The 25,372-nt window shown below is 38.8% G+C and overlaps 2 protein-coding genes and 1 non-coding gene across 4 annotated transcripts in view; 1 reads left to right on the top strand and 2 right to left on the bottom strand.

The window, feature by feature from the left end:
* LOC126108847 (uncharacterized) overlaps positions 1 to 25,372 on the top strand; it is a 246,408-nt gene that overhangs the window by 194,617 nt on the left and 26,419 nt on the right. The window lies entirely within an intron of this gene.
* Positions 10,222 to 25,372, bottom strand: part of LOC126108943 (zinc finger protein 354A-like) — a 120,586-nt gene continuing 105,435 nt past the window's right edge. The window contains exons 4-6 of one of the 2 annotated variants that reach the window (XM_049914324.1): positions 16,098 to 16,135; positions 13,192 to 13,381; positions 10,222 to 10,475 (exon numbers count right to left, since the gene is read on the bottom strand). In XM_049914324.1, coding sequence (XP_049770281.1) covers positions 10,305 to 10,475; positions 13,192 to 13,381; positions 16,098 to 16,135 — 399 coding nt within the window. In that variant the 3' untranslated portion in view covers positions 10,222 to 10,304. Of the gene's footprint in view, positions 10,476 to 12,302; positions 13,382 to 16,097; positions 16,136 to 25,372 lie in introns of those variants that run through there. The other variant, XM_049914323.1, reaches the window with a different exon arrangement.
* Trnas-uga (transfer RNA serine (anticodon UGA)) lies at positions 15,075 to 15,149 on the bottom strand. Its single transcript has one exon. It is a non-coding gene; the product is annotated as a tRNA-Ser (tRNA).

Here is a 25,372-nt window from a genome sequence, read left to right as displayed (position 1 = left end):
GGTGGATCATATTACCAAAATGGTCCACCACGCCACTGAAGCATCCATTCCACAGTCCACCAGAAGAGGCAACCTGTCCCTTGGTGGAGTGCCGAATGCTGCTCTGCAATTAGGACCAGTCGCACATCTCTGTGTCAGTTCCAGTGTCGGCCGACTGCTGAGAATCTTGCAGCCTTTAGGGTGGTGAGGGCAAAATGTCGCCGCATTATTCGAGAGCAAGCAGAGGTCGTGGCAACAGTTCCCGAACACCATTAAAAGTTCCACCAAAAGTTCCATTGTGTGGGAGACCATCAGAAGAATTTCTGGGAGAGGAGGGAGATGCCCCATGGATTCTGTAATGGCTAACAGCACTCTCCACTCGGATGTGCGAGACATTGCCAGACTATGGCAGCATATTTTGCCATGGTTACTGCAACAACCAGTCAGGATCCGGGCTTCGAGTGCCACAGAGCTGCTGTTGAGAGGTGTAGTCTGGATTTCCAGTCCACCTCTCATGAAGTTTACAACTCCACATTTTCTATGTGGGAGCTGGATTCTGCATTTCTACAGTTCGTGACACATCCCCTGGTCACGACAGGATCAATTACAGTATGCTACGGCATCTCACAAGGCCCAACAAAGAAATCCTCCTCGCACTTTTTAATGCCATTTGGACATCAGGTCACTTTCCTGACTCGGGGTGTGAGGCAGTTTTAATCCTTAGTCGCTTTCAGTGTGGGTTCAGGAGGTTTCGCTCCACCTTCAATAATGTTGCCCTCCTGGAGGCAGCTATACAACAAGCTTTTCTATGCCGTCATCACCTTCTAGGTGTATTTTTTGACATTGAGGAGGCCTACGATACCACTTGGAGGCGTCTCATCCTGGAGCAGCTTCATGAATGGGGTTTTTGTGGTTGTCTTCCTCTTTTTACTCAGTTTTTCCTCTCGCCACGATATTTTAGATACCGAATTGGTGACGTCCTGTCTGACTGCTTCGAGCAAGAGAATGGTGTCCCTCAGGGTAGCGTTTTAAGTGTGACTGTCTTTGCCATCACTATCAATAGCATCACCTCCACAGTGAAAAGTCCTGTCCAGTGTTCCTTGTTTGTGGATGATTTCTCTTTGTTTTGCTCTTCTTCAAGCCTTGCAATGACAACGCATCAGTTGCAACTTACTCTCAGACGGTTGGATGACTGGATGCAGAAGAGTGGTTTTAAGTTTTCCATTAAGATGTCTGTGTGTGTGTTCTTTTTCACCATTCTCGTTCGATTTTAACCTTTCCTAAGTTGAGGATAAGGGACACTGGCCTCGCACTTAAAGACATGGTGAGATTTCTGGGGCTCATTTTTTATTCAAAGCTTACATGGTTACTGCATCTTAAAGACCTGTAACCACGATCACTTAAGGCTTTAAGTGTTTTAAAGCGTCTTAGCCACAGTACATGGGGAGCCGACAGGACTTGTCAGCTCCAGTTTTACAGGGCGTTTGTGCGATCTTGGTTCGATTATGGGTGCATGGTGTATGGGTCTGCAAGGCCTTCTTACTTAAAGATGTTGGACGTTGTGCACAATGAAAGGCTTCGGTTGGCCACTGGGGAATTCAGAACTAGACCCATACCAAGCCTCCATGCAGGGGCTGGTGAACTGCCACTTCATATGCGGCGGTGGCTACTTACGGTGCGCCAGGCGTATAAAACTTTGTCCACACCATACACACCTGCATACCATACCATTGCTCAGCTTCCTCTGGCACGGCATATGAATCGTGTTCGGGGCAATTGATTTCTCCTCTGCTCAGATTTTCTTAGTGTCTTACAATCATTGCAGAATCTGTACCCAACTGAGGAGATGGTCCAGCTGATATATGACCAGCTGTAATTTCTCCAACAGCGGGGTAAGAAGGTGTCCTACTGCTGGGTGCCTGGTCATGTAGGAATATGGGGCAATGAACAGGCTGATCGGGCTGCCAAGGAGGCCTGCAGAGAGCAGCATGTGGTCCAGTGTCCTATTCCCTTGCAGTCTGTCATTTCTGCACTCCACAGGAAGTGCATGGAGCTGTGGGAGGAAGAATGGCTGGCAATGAAGGCGAATAAACTGTGGTTGGTGAAGTCAACAACTCGGCCGTGGCGTACCTCCTGCCGGGTGCTCAGGTGGGAAGAAGTGACCCTCACGCGTCTTTGGATTGGGCACTGTCCTCTCACACATAGCTTTCTATTACGGTGGGAGGATCCCCTGATTTGTGATATTTGTGGTGTGCATATCTCTGTCCGGCACATTTTAACATACCGCATCTTATACCGTGTTGCATGGGCAGAAGCACAAGTTGATGGGGATCTGCCCAGTGTTTTAGCTAATGATGAGACGTGTGTGTCTAAGGTTTTAAAGTTTTGTGATGTGCCTGGACTCTGGCCTAAACTTTTAGGCTGGAGGTTTTAGTGCATTGAACAGTGGCTAGCTCCTCCCCTTCTCCTCGTGGTCAGCCAGCCACTACCGTCTGCTAGCTCCCTTTACCACTTTCTTCCTGAATTGTCCATGTTTTACTGCTGGCGGCATGCTTCATCCGACACTTCGGTGTGGGTAGGCACATAGTTTTCCAAGCTTGTTTCCTGTGTCTTCCATTCTGTTTAATCTTATTGTTGTGAGCATTTTCTTGACACCCGTCTCAGTCTGTTACTGAGCGGGCACTGAAGACCTTACTGTCGTGCACCCTTAAAACCCTCTCCATCCATCCATATGTGGCTATTTCTGATGTATTCCTTTAAATATCATCTAACAGTCCCCATCTGTTCTCGTAGCTAAGTTATTTATAATTTTAAATAACAAATATTTCTAAATGATTTACTTTTCATTAATGTTTCAAGTTGGTACATAAGTTTACCTTATCTGAGGTTACATGTCTTGACAAGTGTAATTTAGACTTTTGTACTTTGATTTGGTTACTTGAAGGTGACACTTCATTTAAAGTGTTGTTGGAGCTTAAAATTTACATCCCACATTCAGTCAACTCCTTTGTGTCTGAACTATTTGCATTCTTCGTGCAACTGTAGTAAAATAAAAGCGTAGCTTGCTTTCTGCTGATACTGTAATAGGGAAAAAGTGATGGTTGATTTTTCTTTAGTTACTTTGCTTGGCAAACAACTAACTATCATTTCTGGCATTATTACAATAGTAGTTCATACTGATTGCTTTACACTGTTATTGGTCGAATAATCGTATTTACATGAATGTAACTGTGCAACTGTAGTAAAATAAAAGTGTAACTTGCTTTCTACTGATACTGTAATAGGGAAAAAGTGATGGTTGATTTTTCTTTAGTTTCTTTGCTTGGCAAACAACTAACTATCATTTCTGGCATTATTACAATAATAGTTCATACTGATTGCTTTACACTGTTATTGGTCGAATAATCGTATTTACATGAATGTGATAAGGAAGATACAATACCCACAATATATGATAAATACATTTACATGTGTTTCATGTTTATTTACATTTGTAATGAAGTTTATCTTCTACTTACAAACTATATTTTGGTTTGGGTCTAATTTCATTTTGAGTATTTGTTTCATTGTAATGGCCTTTGAAATATTGGCCAAAACAGGACTCAATTTTTTGCAGTTCTGCTACTGTTTGTTATGAACTGAAGGAAGAATTACTTCAGATTTAATGGGATTCAATTATTTAATGTTTATATATTGGATGCTGTAATGCTCAGAAATTTTGACACACACACACACACACACACACACACACACACACACACACACACACACACACACACACACACACACACACACACACGTTTCACTCCAATTTTTAACAATACTGTAATTTTAGTACATCTCCAAACATCCTGTTCAAGCACAATGCATTAACATTTTCATTGTAATTCTGTTTTCGTACCCAAAATTAGTTTTGATTACTGTAAATCAACAGTTACAAGAAACCTTATTTATTATGTTTACCATTCAGTATCAATATAGCTTATTAATTTGTATTATTTTCACCAAAGACTCCTCTCACACTACTGCATAAACGTTTCAGGTATTGTACATTCTTAGCAGCTCATTTCTAAAATCCTGCCTATCATCATCCATCAGACCATGCTACAGTGACTGCCAGCAAATAATTTGTTGTATACACGTTTTTTTGTATTTCTGATAATAGCGAACTGACGTAATTTCTTTACCCTATTAATTTAAGTCCCTAAAAGTATCCTTTCACCAATGTACCATGGGCCTTATTTTTTAATGGTACAGGATGTACAGTTTTGGGTGTCAGTTCTAACACACAGTCCTAGAAATTAATTATTTCTTTTATATTTTCATTTCTCAGATATCCAGTTATATGTCCAGGTGTTTTACCTACATAAATGTGGTGCATGAGTGCTGATTTGGTGGACCAAAGTCTGGAGGCAGTACAGACACCATATAAAGACACAGAATAACCCAATATTCTTTCGGCAGACAATCAGGACAAGTGGGGCGGAGGCTGCCACCCACACATACTTTTACATTGGTGCTTGTGAGACTACTTACATTTTAATTTACTTCTGTTAAAGGGGGGCAGGGGTGGGCACAGCACTGTGCTGAAATATTTCACATTCAGTCTTCTTTACTCTTATATCAGTAATACATTATTCACTGTGTAGTTATTCAGACAAAATGCTGTATATTTATTCTCCAGTAATTATTCTTTTAGACAAAGCCACACACTCCTCAAGAGAAAAAAAATACTGGTAATAATGTGCATACTTAAGTGAAGCCTAACACTTGCATTATAGCAAGTGGTCAAAATATTGTACACCATACTTATTATTATATCCTGTTTGTAAGTGTTCACCCATGCACAAGAGGAGTTCATTTAAGCAGAAATATAGGTGGCTGTCCTATAAAACTTTGTGCATACATCCATCCTGTGCTCTGTAACTTCTAAGTCAAGGGAACAATATTTGACGACTGTGCAGTAACAAAAAAGATCACTACATTTAAACACTGTTTACTTCACTTGCAGCAATACTGTGCCTAATTAGTCTGTCAGTCAAACAACACACCTCTTAGCCATATAGATCAGCTTCTTTCATGAAGTTCGTGCTGAAAAAAATGATTATACAATCCTTCACAATTACATTCACAAAAATAGCTTCCAAGAATTCTCAACTATCTCATCTGCTCAAAACACTTCTTTGTGCTATTTTTAAAGCATTCTTTCTCAAAATTAATGATTTATGCATATACCTGGGCCACAGCTAGACTGAGACCCACAACCACCACATGCGCTCCCCTCCCTCCATACAGAATATTGTCGGGTTATTGCAAGGTCTACTGGTAATTTATGATGGTGGTAGTCATCATAAGCTTTGCATATCAGTCTTTTTACAGACTCTCAAAATTCTATTAACCTTTGCTTCTCGTCATTTCAATTCTATTTTGAACTGAGAGTTGCAACAGCCTTTGCTTCCTCACCACTTTTCGAATTTTGTTATTAAAACATTGTGGGTCTTTTCAGTCCTTAAGCCATTTATTTAGCACATACTTCACTAGAGTATGATTTACAATACATTTAAACATTTCCCATAATTCTTCTATTTCCATTGTACTGGAACTAAATTTTGTAAACTTGTAAGGCCTGTTTGCAGCTACAAGCTCTTAAGTATTCCCATTGTGTGTGGGCTGTCGAAATAGCTGCTCAAGACAGTTTTTGAAAAATTTGTTCATTTTAGAATGGAAGATTTATGACACAAAATTGAAGATTCATAGGGGAAAGTACGTCAACAATGAATCATATTATGCAATAGGTAATGTATCACTGCTGTGCAAGATTTTCTGTTACTCGAGAAATAACAGTTAAGTTTATAGTTTAACTAAGTCACCACTAAGAAAATAACCTATTCATTCTTTATTATAAAAGTAACCCATCCACCAACAGTATAGTCTCAGCAGGAACTCAAGAAAAAAATGTCAATAAATAATTGTGCAAATAATGTAACAAAATTACAATAAGAAAAATTCCACGAATGATCTTCTATGTACAGTGTTAGAAAAAAATTAAGACCACCACCTAATATCACTTGACTAAAAGTTGCCTTTAAACCTATGTCTAATTTACTTTAGTATAATATTTAGTGTATTCAGTGTTAGCAAAACATTCTGCAGAACAATCTTTAGCTTAAACATTTATAACTTCTAAGCCATTTAACACTCATAGTTCTTCATGAATGATGTTATCACCTGATTTTTCAGGGGAAGCATGATTTAGCTCAGAAAGGACACCATTGAACTCAGTTTTGGTACAAAAAAAGAACACTATGAGATATTTATTAGTGTACAGTACAAAAAAATTACGATTAGTTTCATCCAATGTTTTGGGGTTTTTTGTTCTTAAAATAAGTGAGTCACACCTAGTGATACGTGGCTGGTGAACACGGGGCCCTGAGCTGAGTCCTGGCATTGCTTCCACTTACTTATGCCAGGCTCCTCACTTTTAACTTTCCTATCCGGCCACCCTCAACCGGCTCTTGTTCTTTTCTGACCCTGACGCTATTAGGTTTTGAGGACTAGGGGTCTTTCATTTTCCAACCTATACTTCTCATGCAGCGTCTGACCCGGAACGGGTGGCTGCAAAAGGCGTCTGTATCCCATGTTACGGGCGGCCTCCAGAACTGCGGAAGGCAATGGAATACCACCACAGATTATCTTCCCTGCATAATGCAGTCTCCATTTTATGCACAAAAATGGCTTCCTCTCATGTTAAATCAATGTCCGGAGGTAAAATAGTCCCCCATTCGGATCTCCAGTGGGGAACAACTTGAAAGGAGGCAAAAAATCAAAATGAGAATTGGTACCTGGAATGTTAGAACTCTGCTACAAGCAGGAAAACTAGAAAACCTTAAAAGAGAGATGGAAAAGAATCATATGGACCTTGTAGGAGTTGCTGAGGTAAGATGGAATGGACATGGAGAGTTGCAGTCAGATGAATATGTATTCTACTACTCAGGAGGAGAAGTAAAAGGAATGAATGGAGTAGGAATGATTATGACACAGGAATTGGCTAATTGTGTGGAATATGTAGACTATGCAAATGACTGGGTTATTGGTGTAAGGCTGAAAGGAGCACAAAAATATTTACTGATTGTCCAGGTGTATATGCCAACTTCAGAACACGATGACCGAATTGTAGAGGAAACATACAGTGTAATAGAGAGAATAATGGACGAAAATAAAAAATGCTGCAAAATAGTAATGGGAGACTGGAATGCCATTGTGGGAGAAGGGAAAGAGGGAAACAGTAGGCAGTCATGGTCTTGGAAAGAGAAGTGACAGAGGTGAATGGTTAATTGACTTCTGCAGGGAAATGCAGCTGATAGCGGCAAACACATGGTTCAAGAACCACAAGAGGAGGCTCTACACTTGGAAATTACCGGGGGTAAATACAGAACCCAAATCAATTTTATACTGGTAGAAGAAAGATACAGGAATGGAATCAAGAAGGTGCACACATTACCAGGTGCAGATATTAATAGTGACCACAACTAACTTATGGCAGAAATAGAAATAAGAATGAAAAACTGAAGAAGGCGACCATGTTGACGAAGTGGGATTTAGAGAAGATAAGATCCAACAAAGAACAAATTACAGAAATGCTGTCTCAGGAGTTTCTAAACACATTACGAGACAAAGAACCACCTGATAATGCCACCGAGTACTGGAATATGCTGAAAGAAGGAATCATTAAAGCAGGACAGCTAAATATAGAATATGTAAAAGGGAAAAGATCAAAAAAACCACGGGCCACACAAGAAATGATTTCCAAGATGGAGAGAAGAAAATTGAAAAACAAGAACATTGAAGATGCAAGAAAGATATACCGAAGGTTAAATAATGAACTGCGAAGAGAAACAGAGCAGGCTAGGAAAAAATGTGATGAAATTGAAGAACTGGACAGGAAGGGAAGATACGACTTACTATTCAACAGAGTAAAGACTATGGCATGGGAACAAAACAGAGCAGCAAGTGCTACTATGGAAATTTTGAGTAAAGACGAAGAGGTAGTGTACAAAGATTGTGATGATGTCCTCCAGACATGGGAAGAATATCTAAAAGAGCTATATGACACAAATAGCAAACCAGAAACTCTGGAACTGGAATCACACAACAGTGTAAGTGACGACGAGAAAGGACCAACCATTGTAATGGAATAAGTAAAGTCAGCCATAGCTGCAATGAAAAATGGCAAAGCAGTAGGTACAGATACAATACTGGGAGAAATACTAAAATGCTTGAACCAAGATGGAATAAGAGAAATATTGAGGTTATGTAATAAAATATGACAGTGGTGAATGGCCTGAGGACTTTCTGACAACAAAAATGATTCCATTACCGAAAAAACAAGGAACCAAGAAATGCAGCAAGCACAGGACAATCAGCCTCATTTCACATGCAGCCAGAGTGATGCCAAGAATAATTAATAAAAGACTTGAAACCGTAATGGAGGAGAATCTTGGCGAGGAGTAGTTTGGCTTTAGACGGAATACGGGCACCAGAGATGCAATAGGACTCCTACGAACCTTGGGAGAAAGGTTTATTGAAAAAGTAAGAGACCTATACATGTGCTTCATCGATATAGGAAAGGCATTTGACAATGCGGTTTGGGACAAGCTGGCGACTATAACGAGGGAAAAGAGAGTGGAGTGGAAAACCAGAAGACTTATAAACTCATTATATCTTAATCAAAAAGTTTCACTTAAAGTGAGAGGAGAAAGTACAGACTGGATCAGACTAGCAAAAGGAGTAAGACAAGGATGCTGTCTATCACCTACTCTTTTCAACCTCTACTTGGAAAATATGATTGACAAATGCTCATTAGAGGACAAAGGAGTAGAAATTGGAGGAAGAAGAGTAGGTTGTTTGAGGTTTGCTGATTACATGGTCCTTTAAGCCACAGGGGAAGAAGAATTACAGGATTTGGTAGACACCATTGCAACTAACAGAAAAAATATGGAATGAAAATTAACACAAATAAAACAAAAGTATTGGCACTAGGAGGAAATGAGGAAATAAAAATTATGCTGAATGGAGAACTACTAGAACAGGTGCAAAATTTTAAGTATCTTGGAAGCAGGATAGACACCGACTGGAAGTGCACCACAGAAATTAAAACAAGGATAGCGCTGGCAAAAGAGGCGTTTTATAAGAAAAGGAGAATTTTCTGCAGCGATCAGGACAGAGAACTCAGAAAGAGACTTATAAAATGTCTTGTATGGGGTGTTGTTCTATATGGCGCTGAAACATGGACTATGAGGAAAAAAAGACAGAGAAAGGCTGGAGGCTTTTGAGATCTGGACATGGCGGAGGATGGAAAGTATAAGTTGGATCGACAGAGTAAAAAATGAGGAGGTACTGAGAAGAGTGGGAGAGAAAAGACTGTTACTAGATGTAATAAAGAGAAGAAAAAGAAATTGGGTTGGGCATATATTAAGAAAGAATGACGGACTGATAAAAAGTTTTAGAAGGTTATGTAGAAGGGAAAAGAAACCAAGGAAGGAAGAGATTCCAGATACTGGATGACATGATGGACAGTACAACATACAGCAGCCTTAAGAAGGAAGCAATGGATCACAGAAAATGGAGAGGCAAAGGATCTGCTAATATAGCAGATAACTGATGATGATCTTAAAATGATCCATTTATTTGTTCGCTTTTTGTTTTCCCTAAAATCTTTAATATTCCATCCTAAGTTGAAAACACAGACTCAGATGGTCCACTTGCCTTCAATTATTGATAAGTTGTCTGCTTTGTGTTTGTTTTTCACTCACCTATCTCAATACATTGTTTCAAAAGAGGTAAAAATGGCAAATTATCAGGTTAATGAAGGCAAAGGAAACACAGTAATCACTACAAGATTGGGGGTATTAAAAACCCATAGTCATCAAACAACTGTACAAGTTCACAACTATAATGGAAAATCTGCCTGAGGAAAGCAACATTTGGAAAGGACCATAAGAAATTTCAAATTCATAAATATGATAAAACTGGAAGTGCTACTGAAGTACTGGCAGAAACAAAATCACCTTGCAATGGCATTAAATCACAGGTTGCACTGATAGTAATGGGTTAAATGATGCTCTTATAAAATCCTTCTATGCATCTCACAACATTTTACTCAGTGATGTTCACAAGAATATATGGTTTAGTTTTAGAAAGGTTAAGATGGACTGTAGAAGTGTAGGAAAGAGTTCTGTTTACATTGGTGTCTGGTTTGAGAACAATGACAGAGATATTGCTTTGGCCTTGTATTGCTCATGATGTACAACAGAAAGGTGAAGCTGTCATGACCTGGAGGTGTATAACATTACAGAGCCAGGACACTTCATGGTGGTAAATGCTGCAATTAACACACTCAGATACTGTGAAGGTTTGGAGGTTACAATGCTACCTTCTTGGTGCTGGCTAGATGAAAGCTTCATTTTTTCAGTAAGGCAATGTGTCATGTCACATACCTGCAATGACAAAAGAATGGTTTCAGAATAAACACACTAAGCTGCTTCCATGGGCACCGCATAGCCATGGCATCAATTCAGCTGAAAACATGTGGAATGCCACAGGCCACCATCTTCCAAAACAACCCAAGAACTTAGAATGATTTGAGACTGGCAGTCTGCATGCTGTGGAATGATTCTAAGAGTGCATGGAGTTGATTCAGTCTATTCCAGACAAGATTAGGGCTTGTAGCAAGCCCAGAGGTGGACCTAAAAAGTACTAAAAACAATTTTGTTTTATTGTGTGACACTTTTCAATGCATGAATATAATAGAGGGAAACATTCCACGTGGGAAAAATATATCTAAAAACAAAGATGATCTAACTTACCGAACGAAAGTGTTGGCATGTTGATAGACACACAAACACACACACACAAAATTCAAGCTTTTGCAACCAACAGTTGCTTCATCAGGAAAGAGGGAAGGAGAGGGAAAGGCGAAAGGATGTGTGTGTGAGCGAGTGTATACCTGTCCTTTTTTCCCCCCCCCTAAGGTAAGTCTTTCCGCTCCTGGGATTGGAATGACTCCTTACCCTCTCCCTTAAAACCCACATCCTTTCGTCTTTCCCTCTCCTTCCCTCTTCCCTTACGAAGCAACCGTTGGTTGTGAAAACTTGAATTTTGTGTGTGTGTGTGTGTGTGTGTGTGTGTGTGTGTGTGTGTGTGTGTGTGTCCATCAACATGCCAACACTTTCGTTTGGTAAGTTACTTTTCAATGTATGATAGATATTTCACAATGACTTTATTATACATGTATATGAGTCCAAAACACTTTTCTATTCAGTGATTTTCTATCAAATATTTCAACATTGCTTAAATATTTAAAAGCCAATGTGGTACTACAGATGGCAGCACAATGTCATGTTTTAAGACCCAGAAGAATAAAATGTTGTCTTATCACCATAAAGCCATGGTCTTAAGAGTATTTCAAAATTGAAACATGCGATCAGATAAAGCCCATAGGCTTAAGCTTTTGTCAGAATGATGAAACATCAAACCAGACATTTAATAACAATAACTACTTTCAAACAAAATACAACACACCACTTTTGCAAAAACATGTTTATTCGCAGAAAGTTAGCACAGTAAAAATCATATTTAAATATTAGGAAGTCATTACAATAAAAGCTCACTTATGTCCATGAGCTCTGAATCGTGTACACAAAAAGTATTTCACATGAAACACAGTTCACTAAACCACACTAAATTACTGGTATAAGCGCCAAGCATATGATAAATTTTTAGCACTACACATGTTAAAAACATATTTCATTCTGTTAGGATATATTTGCCATTCTCAGATATTTTGTAATATATTATTAAATAAACACTGCACAATTCCACACACTAATAATTACATAAGCAACACAACAAATGCCATTACCTTCACATTTCTTTGCTCTTACTCCAGTCTTGAAATTAATAGCCTGAGGGAAGGATGTGCCACAAATATTACATTATAGCTGCCTTTATTAATGCATGCCTCTCAAAATGTCCCGAATGAATAAAATATTTGCAATGGATATCACATTTGTGGGGTCTCATCCCAGTGTGTTTGATGTGTGGCTCTTGAAATTATCCAACTGGGGAAAACATATGCCCCCAAGTTTCACATCTGTGGCATCTCTATCCATTGTGTATCAACATATGCCTCTTGAGATGACTCAACCGAGTAAAGGCAGTACCGCAAGTATCACATTTATGGGGTCTCTTTCCAGTGTGTATTAGTATGTGCCTCTTCAGACTACTATACTGCTTAAAGGATTTGCCACAAGTATCACATTTGTGATCCTTTTTTCCACTGTGTATTAATGCATGGCCCTTGAGATGTTCCAAGCGAGTAAAAGATTTTCCGCATGTATCACATTTGTAAGGTCTCTCTCCAGTATGTTTCAATGCATGGCTCTTGAGGTAATCCAACTGAGTAAAAGACATACCACAAATGTCACATTTGTGGGGTCTCTCACCAATGTGTATTAGTAAGTGCCTCTTAAGATGTTCTAACCGTGTAAAAGATTTGCTACAAGCATCACATTTATGTGGTCTCTCTCTAGTGTGTATCAGTGATTGCCTCTTGAGACCAAACGACAATGTAAGAGTTTTGTCGCAGATACCACATTTTTCGGGTTTCATCCCAGTGTTTATTAATGTGTGGTTCCTTAGCTTGCCCAACTGAGTATAAGACTTTTCACAACCATCACATTTATGTGTTTTCTCTGGAGTAATTAAAACACTGTTGGCATTGACATTACCTGTTGTAGATGAAGTTGCGGAATGATCATGTCAGTCCGGTTTCTCTGCAACACATGTCACAGTCTGAATGTGATGTGTGTCATTAAAGGATTTCTTTGAACTTTTCCAACATTCCTTGGATGAAGATTGCTTCTCCGTCTGCACCATGATAGAAAGTTTTCTATCACCTTTCAAGAAGATGTTTTCATGGTCATCACAGCTGTCAAATGTCTTATTATCAGCAGGTAAAACTTCATCACCTTCACTCATTTTCAAATGTTTGTTCAAGCTGTCATTACTGGGAAATACCTCACCACATGACTTACAAATATGTTTAGGTGGCTGCACACCATCTATGTGGATAAATACATGCATTAAGAGGGAATATTTTGATGGAAATCGCTGTAGACAGAAACTACAGCTAAATTCATGAACTTCTTTTACCTCCAAACTACAATTGTATCTTGTGCTGAACGAGTCATCCTCTTGAGACAGTAATCTTTGGGTTAGACCACCACACATGGAGACGTGTGACGACCCCTCTGCGCCTATCCCCTGCTCATCAATGACTTCTCCTTGATTAACAGATTCTTCAAACGAAATGCCACAGCTCTCACCAGTATTTTCAATCCACCTGAAGAAAGAGGAGAAATGCATTAAATATTGATAATAGGACACACAATAATATCACTAAGGCATCCACCAAATCCAGGGCTGTAAACTGCAAGTCATCCAAGTAAATAACTAATAAAATATATTCTCAGTTAGGTTCAACCCTTTTAAAAGGAAAATGACCAGAGAAATCTCAATAATTCATTTCTGACTCATTTTGCTTATTTTTCAGCAGCTACTTTAAGTCCGGACTCCTTCAGTTTCTTTAAAGTATGGTGCTGCAAGTTAGTTCTCTATGTCAATTTGTTAGAAACAGAATGTTCAAATTTGTATCAAGTTACGCCAAAGATGAAAGCTTAAGATATTTCTGACATAGGAATGGTCCAACAAAACATGTCAAAACCTACCCCTCAAATTTTTTACACATGAAGAAGACAACAGAAGAAATGCACAGTCAAAATTTTAGCCACTAAGAGGCACTGCAAATATTAAAAAAAAATAGCTGAAAATTGCCAAATTTGTAGCGCACCAGGCGACAGTACAAATCAATATCCCCTGGTGCTGCAGCAACTGTGCATGCATAACAGGGCGCCCCCCCCCCCCCCCCCACACACACACACACACACACACACACACACACACCCGAGGTCAGTAGTACAATTGTAAACAGGAAACATGACACAGCCTGTTCATAATATGCAAAGGATATTTCAGGTAAGAATTTGTTGATAGTTTCTCAGACACTACACTACACTACACTACACAGTTACTATTCTCTCAAATTAGCCACTCAAGTAACATCATTTATAAGTTATCAGATGCTTCTTGCAGTATTGAAAGTATTGACAATACAGATAAAGCGGAATCACCATTCATTACCATTAAGGGGAAATTTATAAACAGAACACTAATTACCGATGTCAAGCATAATCTCAAGAAGTGACATAGCTAGCATACAAGCCAAAATCTACACTGAACAGCTCTATGAAAGATACAATTCACTAACATACTTGTGACACTTACAAGACAGTAATTCTGACACTGTAATGGCCCACAACTGGAAATGTTTTTTAACTTTCTTAGGCAATTAGAGGTGGTATTGGTATGACTCATCAGCAATAACTAAGTCACTGTACATCCAGATTTAATATTTTTTTCTCTTATAGTACTGATTTAGGGAACTTAATTGTTTTAGATATCCAGCTTTGTTTGATCTCCACAGTAATATTACAAACAAAAACATAAGGACACAAAGTAACAGTGAGTGACAATTTATTTCTACATCCATCTATCATGAAATAGATAAGAAGTGCAATAGTCCATGATTTATTTTCATGTGATTCTGACCTAATAAATAAGTGCTTATCAGATTTAGAGGCTTTAAGAGTCATTTCTAATCTGGGTGCAGCTATGTTAAATGCAATCAAGAATTTTTTTTTTCAATAATCAGTCTTTGACTGGTATATTGTGGTTAGACAATTTGAGACAGACACTACTTTCATCTTACACTTCTGATTAGAGTTGCTCTCATCACAGGTCAGTACTCTCTAGACAAGATGTAACAATGGTTAACTCATAAATCCTCACTGTAATCCAATGTGTGGCCAGCATAGTTGATATGATCACTTCACTCAGTGTTCATGGTTCCAGAATGAGATTTTCACTCTGCAGCGGAGTGTGCACTGATATGAAACTTTCTGGCAGATTAAAACTGTGTGCCCGACCGAGACTCGAACTCGGGACCTTTGCCTTTCACGGGCAAGTGCTCTACCAACTGAGCTACCGAAGCACGACTCACGTCCGGTACTCACAGCTTTACTTCTGCCAGTACCTCGTCTCCTACCTTCCAAACTTTACAGAAGCTCTCCTGCGAACCTAGCAGAACTAGCACTCCTGAAAGAAAGGATATTGCGGAGACATGGCTTAGCCACAGCCTGGGGGATGTTTCCAGAATGAGATTTTCACTCTGCAGCGGAGTGTGCGCTGATATGAAACTTCCTGGCAGATTAAAACTGTGTGCCTGACCAAGACTCGAACTCGGGACCTTTGCCTTTCGCGGGCAAGTGCTCTACCAACTGAGCTACTGAAGCACGACTCACATCCGGTACTCACAGCTTTACTTCTGCCAGTAGTGCTAGTTCTGCTAGGTTCGCAGGAAAGCTTCTGTAAAGTTTGGAAGGTAGGAGACGAGGTACTGGCAGAAGTAAAGCTGTGAGTACCGGACGTGAGTCGTGCTTCGGTAGCTCTCTCTCTCCCCCCCCCTTTTCCACCCCCAGTCCCCCCTTCCCCTTCCTATATCTCTTGTTGTACTATCTGTACTTCTTTCATCTTGTTGTGTGGCCATGAAGTCATTTGGCCAAAAACCTGCCTCGTTCCTGCTACCCCCTCTTTTCATCCTTCCACAACTACCACCCCCACTGCCCTGCACCACCAAGAGCTCAAGCAACTGCTTTAAATAATGAACTATCAATAATTAGTGTTGCAATGGCTACAAGAGAGAGAGAGAGAGAGAGAGAGAGAGAGAGAGAGAGAGAGAGAGAGAGAGAGAGAGAGAGAGAGAGAGAGAGAGAGGTGACTGGTTGTCTTCCCCTTATTTTACTTACTGCATTGTAATAATTTATCTATTGATAATACTAAATAATTATAAAAGCATATTATATACTTCAAGCATGTTCACTTGGAATAAACAAAAATTTATACTGCTCCTAATAATTCTGCAATGAACCATAGGAACTTACCTTGTATTATCGTAGGCACATCCCACAGAGGATACCATCTGAAATATATCAAGAAACTATTACTGATACAAGTACTGGAAAATCAGATAAATAACTTTCTACAAACACCCAATAACACTTAATTGTTACATAATTTAGTATCTGTAATGCTCACAAATAACATGAAAACTTTCTGTAAATACCGTGGCAGCTACTGACATAGACTACAATATAAGTACGAATTCAAACTTCATTTCAACAGCAAGGAACATATTTCATCTGCTATGCCTTGTGTGAAAATTTTCTTTTCTCTCATTATAGAACTGTAGCTCACTGCAAGGTTTGTCACTCTTCACAAGTCATAGATTTTAGTGAGCCCAAACCAATCTGCATAGTTAAGTTGGAGTGTTTTGTAACGCCAATCAGAAAATTCAGATCTAAATGAAACATTGGCTTGGAATGTTACAAACATTGATAAAAGTTGCCAAACTCAAAAAACTAGCAGACATGCTCAGTTCACTACGAATTATAATACTGACATTACAAAAAACTAGATTTGAAGATGAAGAAATACTAATTCAGGTAATAACACGCCACTGAAAACAGTAATTCCACATTCTCAGATAGTGTTTCTGGAAGAATATTTAAATCTTGTACTAACTTCATATTTGTAATCAACCAATGACTCATGGCATATTTCCTGACAGACTTACTTACATTGTAGTAAAACACATCTGCAAAACTGGAGCTAAGCAAACAACCTCTCGTTACAGACCAATATCACTCATTGCAATCCTTTCAAACATATTTGAGGAAATGACCTTTGATGTAATACTGACTTATTTGACTGAGCAAAACTTGTTAACTGGCTTTTGTAAATAAATCAATACAAGAGCTCACAAATGAAGTGGAAGCATAGCTAAACAAGAAAAATTATTTTATTGGGATAATCTGTGACATTGCCAAAGGCTTTGATTGTATGCATCACAAAATTCTGCTTACGGCATAATGGCTTCCTGTTGCAGATATAGAATTTTATCTCTATTACATGAAGCACAGGATCTCAGCAACTGACTGGCTCTTGGTCATGAAAACAGACTCAAAATGGGGCAACATAACATGTGGAGCACTACAGGGGTCATCAATGGGCCAACTCTTTAATTCTAACCTACATAAATGATGCTCCAATGATCTTAAGAAACAATTCCAAACTTGTAATGTTTGCTGATGACACAAGCCTTCTAATTAAGAGTCAAAACTTGACTGTGGCATGCACACCACAGATGGCAGCTGAACATGCCTACAAGAGCTTCACAGCTAACAGTTTAACTCTTCGTTTCACAAAGACTCAGATTACGCAGTTTCAGACAAGCAACAGTGACACTTTAGCATCACAGTCGGTGTTACTGGTCATACTCTACATGAAACAGTGTGTAAAATTCTTTGTGGTCCATCTGTATAACATTTTAAAATGAAGTCAACACACACAAAAGCCAATCATGATGCTCCATTCAGCACATTATACCCTAAGAAACATCTCCCATCTTATTGACTTAAAGAAAACAGTCTAATTTTCACTTTATGTTGCCTTACAGAATTATCTTCTGGGGCACTGCAACTTAAGTACCTGAAGTGTTTGTTCAGTAGATGTGAGCATAACAACATACAGAAGCCTTTCTTACAAATCTTGCAATTCTTTCACTCCCTTCCCAAAATTTTTACTCCATAATGGTTTATTGTTGCTGATAATAAAATAACTACTCTCAGCTGAACTGTGAGCCACTCAGTGACAACAGAAAACACAAAAACAATTTTTATTTGTCTTTGCACCCTTGTCCAGGTTTCAAAATGGAGTTATATACTCTAGCAGTAAAATATTCACAACAAGCTCTTGCTCAACATAAAGCAAGAGATTGGGAACACTTACAAGATCAAAAGAAAATTTAAGAAGTACCTAATTAGCCATTCTTCCTACAAGTGATTTAAATATTTGAGAGATACATGGCAAATAGCAGTGTTTGTTATAAAGCTGCATAACAAGTAATACGGTATTACAAACAGGACTCAATATTCACAAAAAATTATTTTATTTACATTTATAAAAATATCTCCTTTGAAGAACACCATTGTAACAAAAGAAACATTTGACTACTAGATCACATAAGCAGCAGCTTTTTTCAAACAGTAGCTCTCCATTACATTTAGAGGGCAGAAGTGTGAAAAAACATTAAGCAGTATAGTGACAATTCATTGTTAATATGGTACAGATATTAAGTTTCATGTTGTCTGTGGCTCATACTGACATATACCTTGACTCTTTCCACATGTCAACGCTTCATTGAGTCATCTTCAGGCTGTCTTTGATGCGGTACAGGTTGATAAGATCCCCATGCATAACCCATCAGTTGCCAGCATTACTGGATACGCAGATAATGTGTCAGCACTCCAACCATCAACTGTCAATAAACCAAAGAGAACCATTCACCTTCCCTGCTACTATCCTTATGTGCTTCTTCCATTTGATAGTAATTACATTGCACCTAGATATTTAATCAATATAACTGTGTGAAGTGGCATACTACTTTTGGCAGCTGATGGTTACAGTGCTGACACATTATCTGCATATCCAGTAATGCTGGCAACTGATGGGTTATGCATGGGGATCTTATCAACCTGTACCACATCAAAACAGCCTGAAGATGACACAATGAAGTGTTGAAACTTGTAGCGTCTAAATAAATTAAAATCATAAGGATGGCTGTAGGTGTTTTTATTTTTTGTCACGATAGTAAATGGCCATCATCCCAGATACCTCCTGCTAAAAGGATGGACATAAAAAAGCTTGATACCACAAGGGCTGTTAAAAAAGTACCTAACTTTATAATATCAATCTTTATTGATACACAATTGTTTGACACTAGTTACCTTCAAAGTAGTTCCCTTCAGCTTCTATACAGCTCTCCCTATGCTGTTGCCACAACTGGAACTATCACTAGAAAGCCTCTTTTGATATGGCACATAACTGCTCTGTCGAACTCTGAATAATGTCTTCCCTGTCCTGAAATCTGGTCTCTTTCAGGGCCAAAAGTAACTTTGTGCTTGGTCAGGAGATTACAAAGGCTGACGTACAACAGCTGTGTCGCATTTGGCCAAATAACTCTGAATTAACTGAGAGCAATGACATATCTAATTTTCAGCTGTTGGCTGATGATGCTGTGGTTGTCACCATTGAGTGATTAGAGGAGGATACAAGATGACTTACACAGAATTTCTAATTGGTGTGATGAATGGCAGCTTGCCATAAATATAGAAAAATGTAAGTTAATGTGGCTGAGTAGGAAAAATAAGCTGGCAATGATTGAGTACAGCATTAGTAGTGTGCTTCTTCACACAGTTATGTTAATTAAATATCTAGGTGCAATGTAATTACTATCAAATGGAATAAGCACATAAGGATAGTAGCATGGAAGGTGAATGGTTCTCTTTGGTTTATTGGTAGAATTTTAGAAAAGTGAGGTTCATCTGTGAGGGAGACCATGTATAGAACAGTAGTGCAACCCATTCCTGAGTACTGCTCAAGTCTCTGGGATCACCACCATGTTGGGTTAAAGGAAGACATTGAAGCAATTGAGAGTCAGGTTGCTACATCTGTCACCAGTAGGTTTGATCAACACATAAATACTATAGAGGCACTTTGTGAACTAAAGTGGGGATCTCTAAATGTATGAAGATGATCTTTTCATAGAACACCACTGAGAAAATTCAGACAACCAGCATTTGAAGCTGAATGCAAAATGATCCTACTGCCACCAACATTCATTTTGCTTAAGGATCATGAAGAGAAATTATGGCTCATACCGACTGTTTTTTTTCCTCTATTTGTGAGTGTTGCAGGATAGGAAATCACTACTAGCAGTAAAAGGTACCCTCTGCCACACGCTGTATGGTGGCTTGCAGTGAATGTATGTGGATGATGTAGAACATTAGATTCAGTATTAAATTTTTCATCAGCTTCAGAAAGACTATTCCTGCTCACAATTCAATGTGTAAATAAATGGAACACATTCATTAATGCACCTGCACCAATAAAGAAGGATTAATGAGGAACCCAGAGAAACTAACATAGTTTTGGCAACAGCTGGAAGAAGGCTTATTCAAGGAGCAAGAGAAAAGTGTACACATTCAGTAACCTTGTTGTGGTGCTATCCTGCCCCAACCCCCCCCTCCCCCCCCCCCCCCCCACACACACACACACAAACAAACAAATGGGAAGACACTCCTCATGAATCTATGCAAAAATTACACTACTGGCCATTAAAATTGCTACACCAAGAAGAAATGCAGATGATAAATAGGTATTCATTGGACAAATATATTATACTAGAACTGACATGCGATTACATTTTCACACAATTTGGGTGCATTTATCCTGAGAAATCAGTACCCAGAACAACCACCCCTGGGCGTAATAACAGCCTTTGTACGTCTGGGCATTGAGTCAAACAGAGCTTGGATGGCATGTACAGGTACAGCTGCCCATGCAGCTTCAACACGATACCACAGTTCATCAAGAGTAGTGACTGGTGTATGACCAGACATTTTCAGTTGGTGAGACAGCTGTAGAACATGCTGGCCAGGGCAGCAGTTGAACATTTTCTGTATCCAGAAAGGCCCGTACAGGACCTGCAACATGCGGTTGTGCATTATGCTGCTGAAATGTTTCACAGGGATCAAATGAAGGGTGGAGCCACAGGTCGTAACACATCTGAAATGTAACGTCCACTGTTCCGAGTGCCATCAATGTGATCAAGAGGTGACCGAGACGTGTAACTAATGGCACCCCATACCATCACGCCGGGTGATATGCCAGTATGGCGATGACGAATACATGCTTCCAGTGTACATTGACCGCAATGTTGCCAAACATGGATGTGACCATCATACCATCATGATGCTGTAAACAGAACCTGGATTCATCCAAAAAAATGACGTTTTGCCATTCGTGCACCCAGATTCGTCATTGTGTACACCATCGCAAGCACTCCTGTCTGTGGTGCAGCATCAAGGGTAACCACAGCCACGGTCTCCGAGCTGATAGTCCATGCTGCTGCAAACATTGTCGAACTGTTCGTGCAGATGGTTGTCGTCTTGCAAACGTCACCATCTGTTGGCTCAGGCATTGAGACGTGGCTGCACGATGCCATTACAGCCATGTGGATAAGATGCCTGTCATCTAGATTGCTAGTGATACGAGGTCGTTGGGATCCAGCACGGCATTCCGTATTACTCTCCTGAACCCACCGATTCCATATTCTGCTAAAAGTTATTGGATCTCGACCAACACGAGCAGCAATGTGGCGATACGATAAACTGCAATCACGATAGGCTACAATCCGACCTTTATCAAAGTTGGAAACGTGATGGTACACATTTCTCCTCCTTACACAAGGCATCACAACAATGTCTCACCAGGCAACGCTCGTCAACTGCTGTTTGTGTATGAGAAATCAGTTGGAAACTTTCCTCATGTCAGCACGTTATAGGTGTCACCACTGGTGCCAACCCTGTGTGAATGCTCTGAAAAGCTAATCGTTTGCGTATCACAGTATCTTCTTCCTGTCGGTTAAATTTCTCGTCTGTAGCACGTCATCTTCATGGTGTAGCAATTTTAATGGCCAGTAGTGTATCATATGAGAAGAGTTCCAATAGCATCAAGAAGCTATCTACAACAAAAATAAATTGAGATCACTTTATAGCATGACTGGAGTGTTTCAGATAGGCCATGTGGCAATGGCAGAGTGAAATTTCACACACAATGGAAGAAAGAGATCAAAAAGGGATCCATAATATAGAGACTGAACATAATCTTTCAGATACAAAATAAAGAATTCTTGCCCAGAATAGGTGAAAATCAGATTCCCAAAAGATGAAAAAAATGATACATTAAGATTTAAAGATGATAAAACAGAATTTATCAAGAGCTTTGTAAAAACAGATTCAGGAATTTGGGAAGAAATAAGAGAGGATTCAGCTAACAGCCTTGCTGCATTGAATGCATAGGTTCACTTCAGATCATGTAAGTTAAGAAAGTTGGGCATGCCAATGTCCTGGATTCAATTACAGACCTCTATGTAGTGTCACTAATGTTATCTGCAGTGTCATTAATGTTATGGCGTGTGATATTATTGACAGTTTCCACACATAGAGTGGGCAACATGCAGCTCAATGGACCCCTGGCTGCAGCGAAAGGCACACGCTGTGTGCCAGCACCGAGTTTCACCCTCATCCTTCCTTCCATCCATATCACTAACACTCATCACAGTCATCCACATGACACATATACACACTTTACACTTTGTACTAGATCACAGGAAGACAATGGCAAACCACCATCACTGAGACCTCACCATGAACAGTGATCCGAGATTTTTGCCTTTGACTTTCTGAGGAGAGAAAAAGAAGCAATCCCAGTGAAAAGAATAAGAAACTACCAGAGGAGGGAAATACAGGGTGTCACAGCAGTGGAAGGAAGAATGAAGTGCTAGAAGAAAAGATACACTAAAAAATAAAATAAAATAATATATATAAATTTTAAGTATAGAAACATCACAACAAGCATTTCAGAAAAAGAGGAATTTGTCACATCTAATATAAAGTTAAGTGCTAGGAAATCTTTTCTGAAACTATCTGTCTGCCAGAGACTTGTAAACAAGTAAAACATGGACAATAAAGTAATTCAGACAAGAAGAAAATAGAAGCTTTTGAAATGCCGTGCTACAGAAAATGATCGAAATTAGATGGGTAGGTTGAATAAGTAATCAAGAAGTACTGAATGAAAGTGGGGAAAAAAATTTATGGCACAGCTTGACTGAAAGAAGGGATTGGTTAATAAGAGATACCTGCGGCATCAAGAAATCATCACGAATTTGGTACTGGAGGGAGACCAAGGCATGAATACAGAAAGCTGCCTCTAATAGATTAGGGTGCAGAGGATATGCAGAGGCTTGCACAGAATAGACCAGTCTTTGGACTAAAGGCCACAACAACAAGCAACATAAAAAAAGAAAAAAAAAATTACTGAGAAAGCTAAGACAAACTTTGAGAACATAAACATTAGTAATTTTTTCATTTATTGAGCAAGAGACTGAGCAAATTTCAGTCAAAGGGTTTATGCGACAAGTTGCCCTGGAATATCATGCCATTAGACATTAGTGAATGACAACAGGATAAGTAAGTCGACTTCCTGACCTTTCATCTTAAAGCTGCTGAACTCATGATCTGTAATATGCGAGTTCCACTGCAGGTTATCAAAGAAGAAAAAAAAAAAGAAAAAAAAAAAAAGAAAAAAAATTGGAATATTTTGTTTCATTTAATAATTTATTCTTACACAACATTTTAATGCTGTTGTCAAGCCTTGTTTAGTACAGTATTCAATGTGTTGTGTTGTATCTAAATTTCGCATGTAACTAGCTATTTCCAAGAAAATCACATTTTCAAGTGTTAACGTTTCTCCATTAGGCTTGATTTTAATCATCAGGAAATAACTATTGCAACTTCTTTGATATGTGGTGGCAAATTATTTACACAACACAAGAACAAGAGCAGACTCAATATCCATTCATGTAGTACACCTGTGGTGATTATTCCGTGTTCTGAAGATGCTGTTTCATTGTGTGTGACACTCAGCATCTTTTTTGTAAGACGGGATGAAAACCAGTGACTAGCAAGTGCTCTGATATCTTATATTTGAGCTTCTCAGTGAGAATATTTAGAACCATACAATGAAACTCTTTTCACAATTCAAAGAGAATACCAATTACTATTCTTCTGTGACTTGAATTTTGTATAATCTGATTCATAAATTGAAAAATATCATGTTCTGTGGACACAATCTGTAAAAATCAAAACTGAAATAGGGTAAGTATATTACTATATACTGATTCTTTTATACATAGTGTTTTCCTTTACTTCAAGGTGGTGTTAGAGCGTGAGACTATCATATTGCGAGACTTTCATGCAATTATCAATATCAATTTTTGGAATAAATACGAAATACATGAGCTCTTAAAATAAAAAAATAACAAATAGAAAATCTACAGTAAACTTCAGATGATAAATTTTGGATCCATTTGAAATTAAGACACAGACCTCTAAACCTGTTTAGTTGTGTAATTGAAAAGGTGACCAGAGAATAGACGAAGTTACTTCCAAAATCTACCACAGGTAGTGGAATACAAATTGACTGGAAAAGGAACAGTCTAAAAACGATTGTGTAAAATTTGCAGATGATTTAATAATTCTTGCAAACGGTGTATAGGCAGTACAAAAACAGATAAAAATACAAAAATTAACATCATGGAAAGCCAACATCACAGAAAGCAAGACTACATATATTAAAAAACAAGGGTACGCCTGTACAATCAAAAATTATGAACAAGTGGAAATATTAGAAGAGAAATTGAAGTGTCCAGTAGAAGTCATCCAGGCTCATGGTGGGAAGAATGAATCTATTTAAGTAACATTACAAAAGACATATTTTTTAGCATTAACTACTAAAGATATTTCTAACAAAAATCATTCTGCAGAGATGCAAAAATGCAACAATACAAGCCAATAATACTCCCAGAATGCACCTATGCATTCAATACACTAATCTTAGGAGTAATAAAAGAAGATTGAGGAATCAAGGAAAAAAGAAATATTGTGAAGAAGATATTAGGAAACAGAACAACAGTAGAAACATGATTTGAATTAAGGAGTATCACAGTCATATACAACAGCACAGAAAAAATACACAGTAAACTAGGAAAATAACAGTTATGATGTAGGGGAACATACAAAGAATGAGTGATAATAATCATGAAAGAAAAACAGGACCACATTTTGAAAAATTAAAAACTAATGATCTGCCCTAGGAAGGTGTGTGGCACATCATATGAACCACAACATGGGCTGGATTGTGATCACACAGTGACCATCGAAAACAAGATAGTCTGTTTAGAAGTTAGCACCTACGCTGCAATTTCAGCACTAGTCTGAGCACAGGTGCAATGGCAGCCAATGTAACTCACCAGTCTTCAAATAATGACAGCATCTACCTGCTGAACAATGGTAATGGTAATAGTAATGCAGTGTGGCATTCCAGATTGCTCCTTACCAACCAACATCATCATCTGTTCTCCTCTAAATATCTTGGGCCATACCTTGACCCCTGCCATGGACACAAAGCACTCTTTGTACACTTGGGTGAATCTTTTGTGAATTTCCATTCCTCACACTCCTTTGCCTGTCAGGAA

This window comes from Schistocerca cancellata, chromosome 11 (genome assembly GCF_023864275.1).
Source record: "Schistocerca cancellata isolate TAMUIC-IGC-003103 chromosome 11, iqSchCanc2.1, whole genome shotgun sequence".
Classification (NCBI taxonomy): Eukaryota; Metazoa; Arthropoda; class Insecta; order Orthoptera; family Acrididae; genus Schistocerca; species Schistocerca cancellata.
Note: the sequence above shows the minus strand (reverse complement) of the source record. Positions and strands in the feature narration are given on the sequence as shown.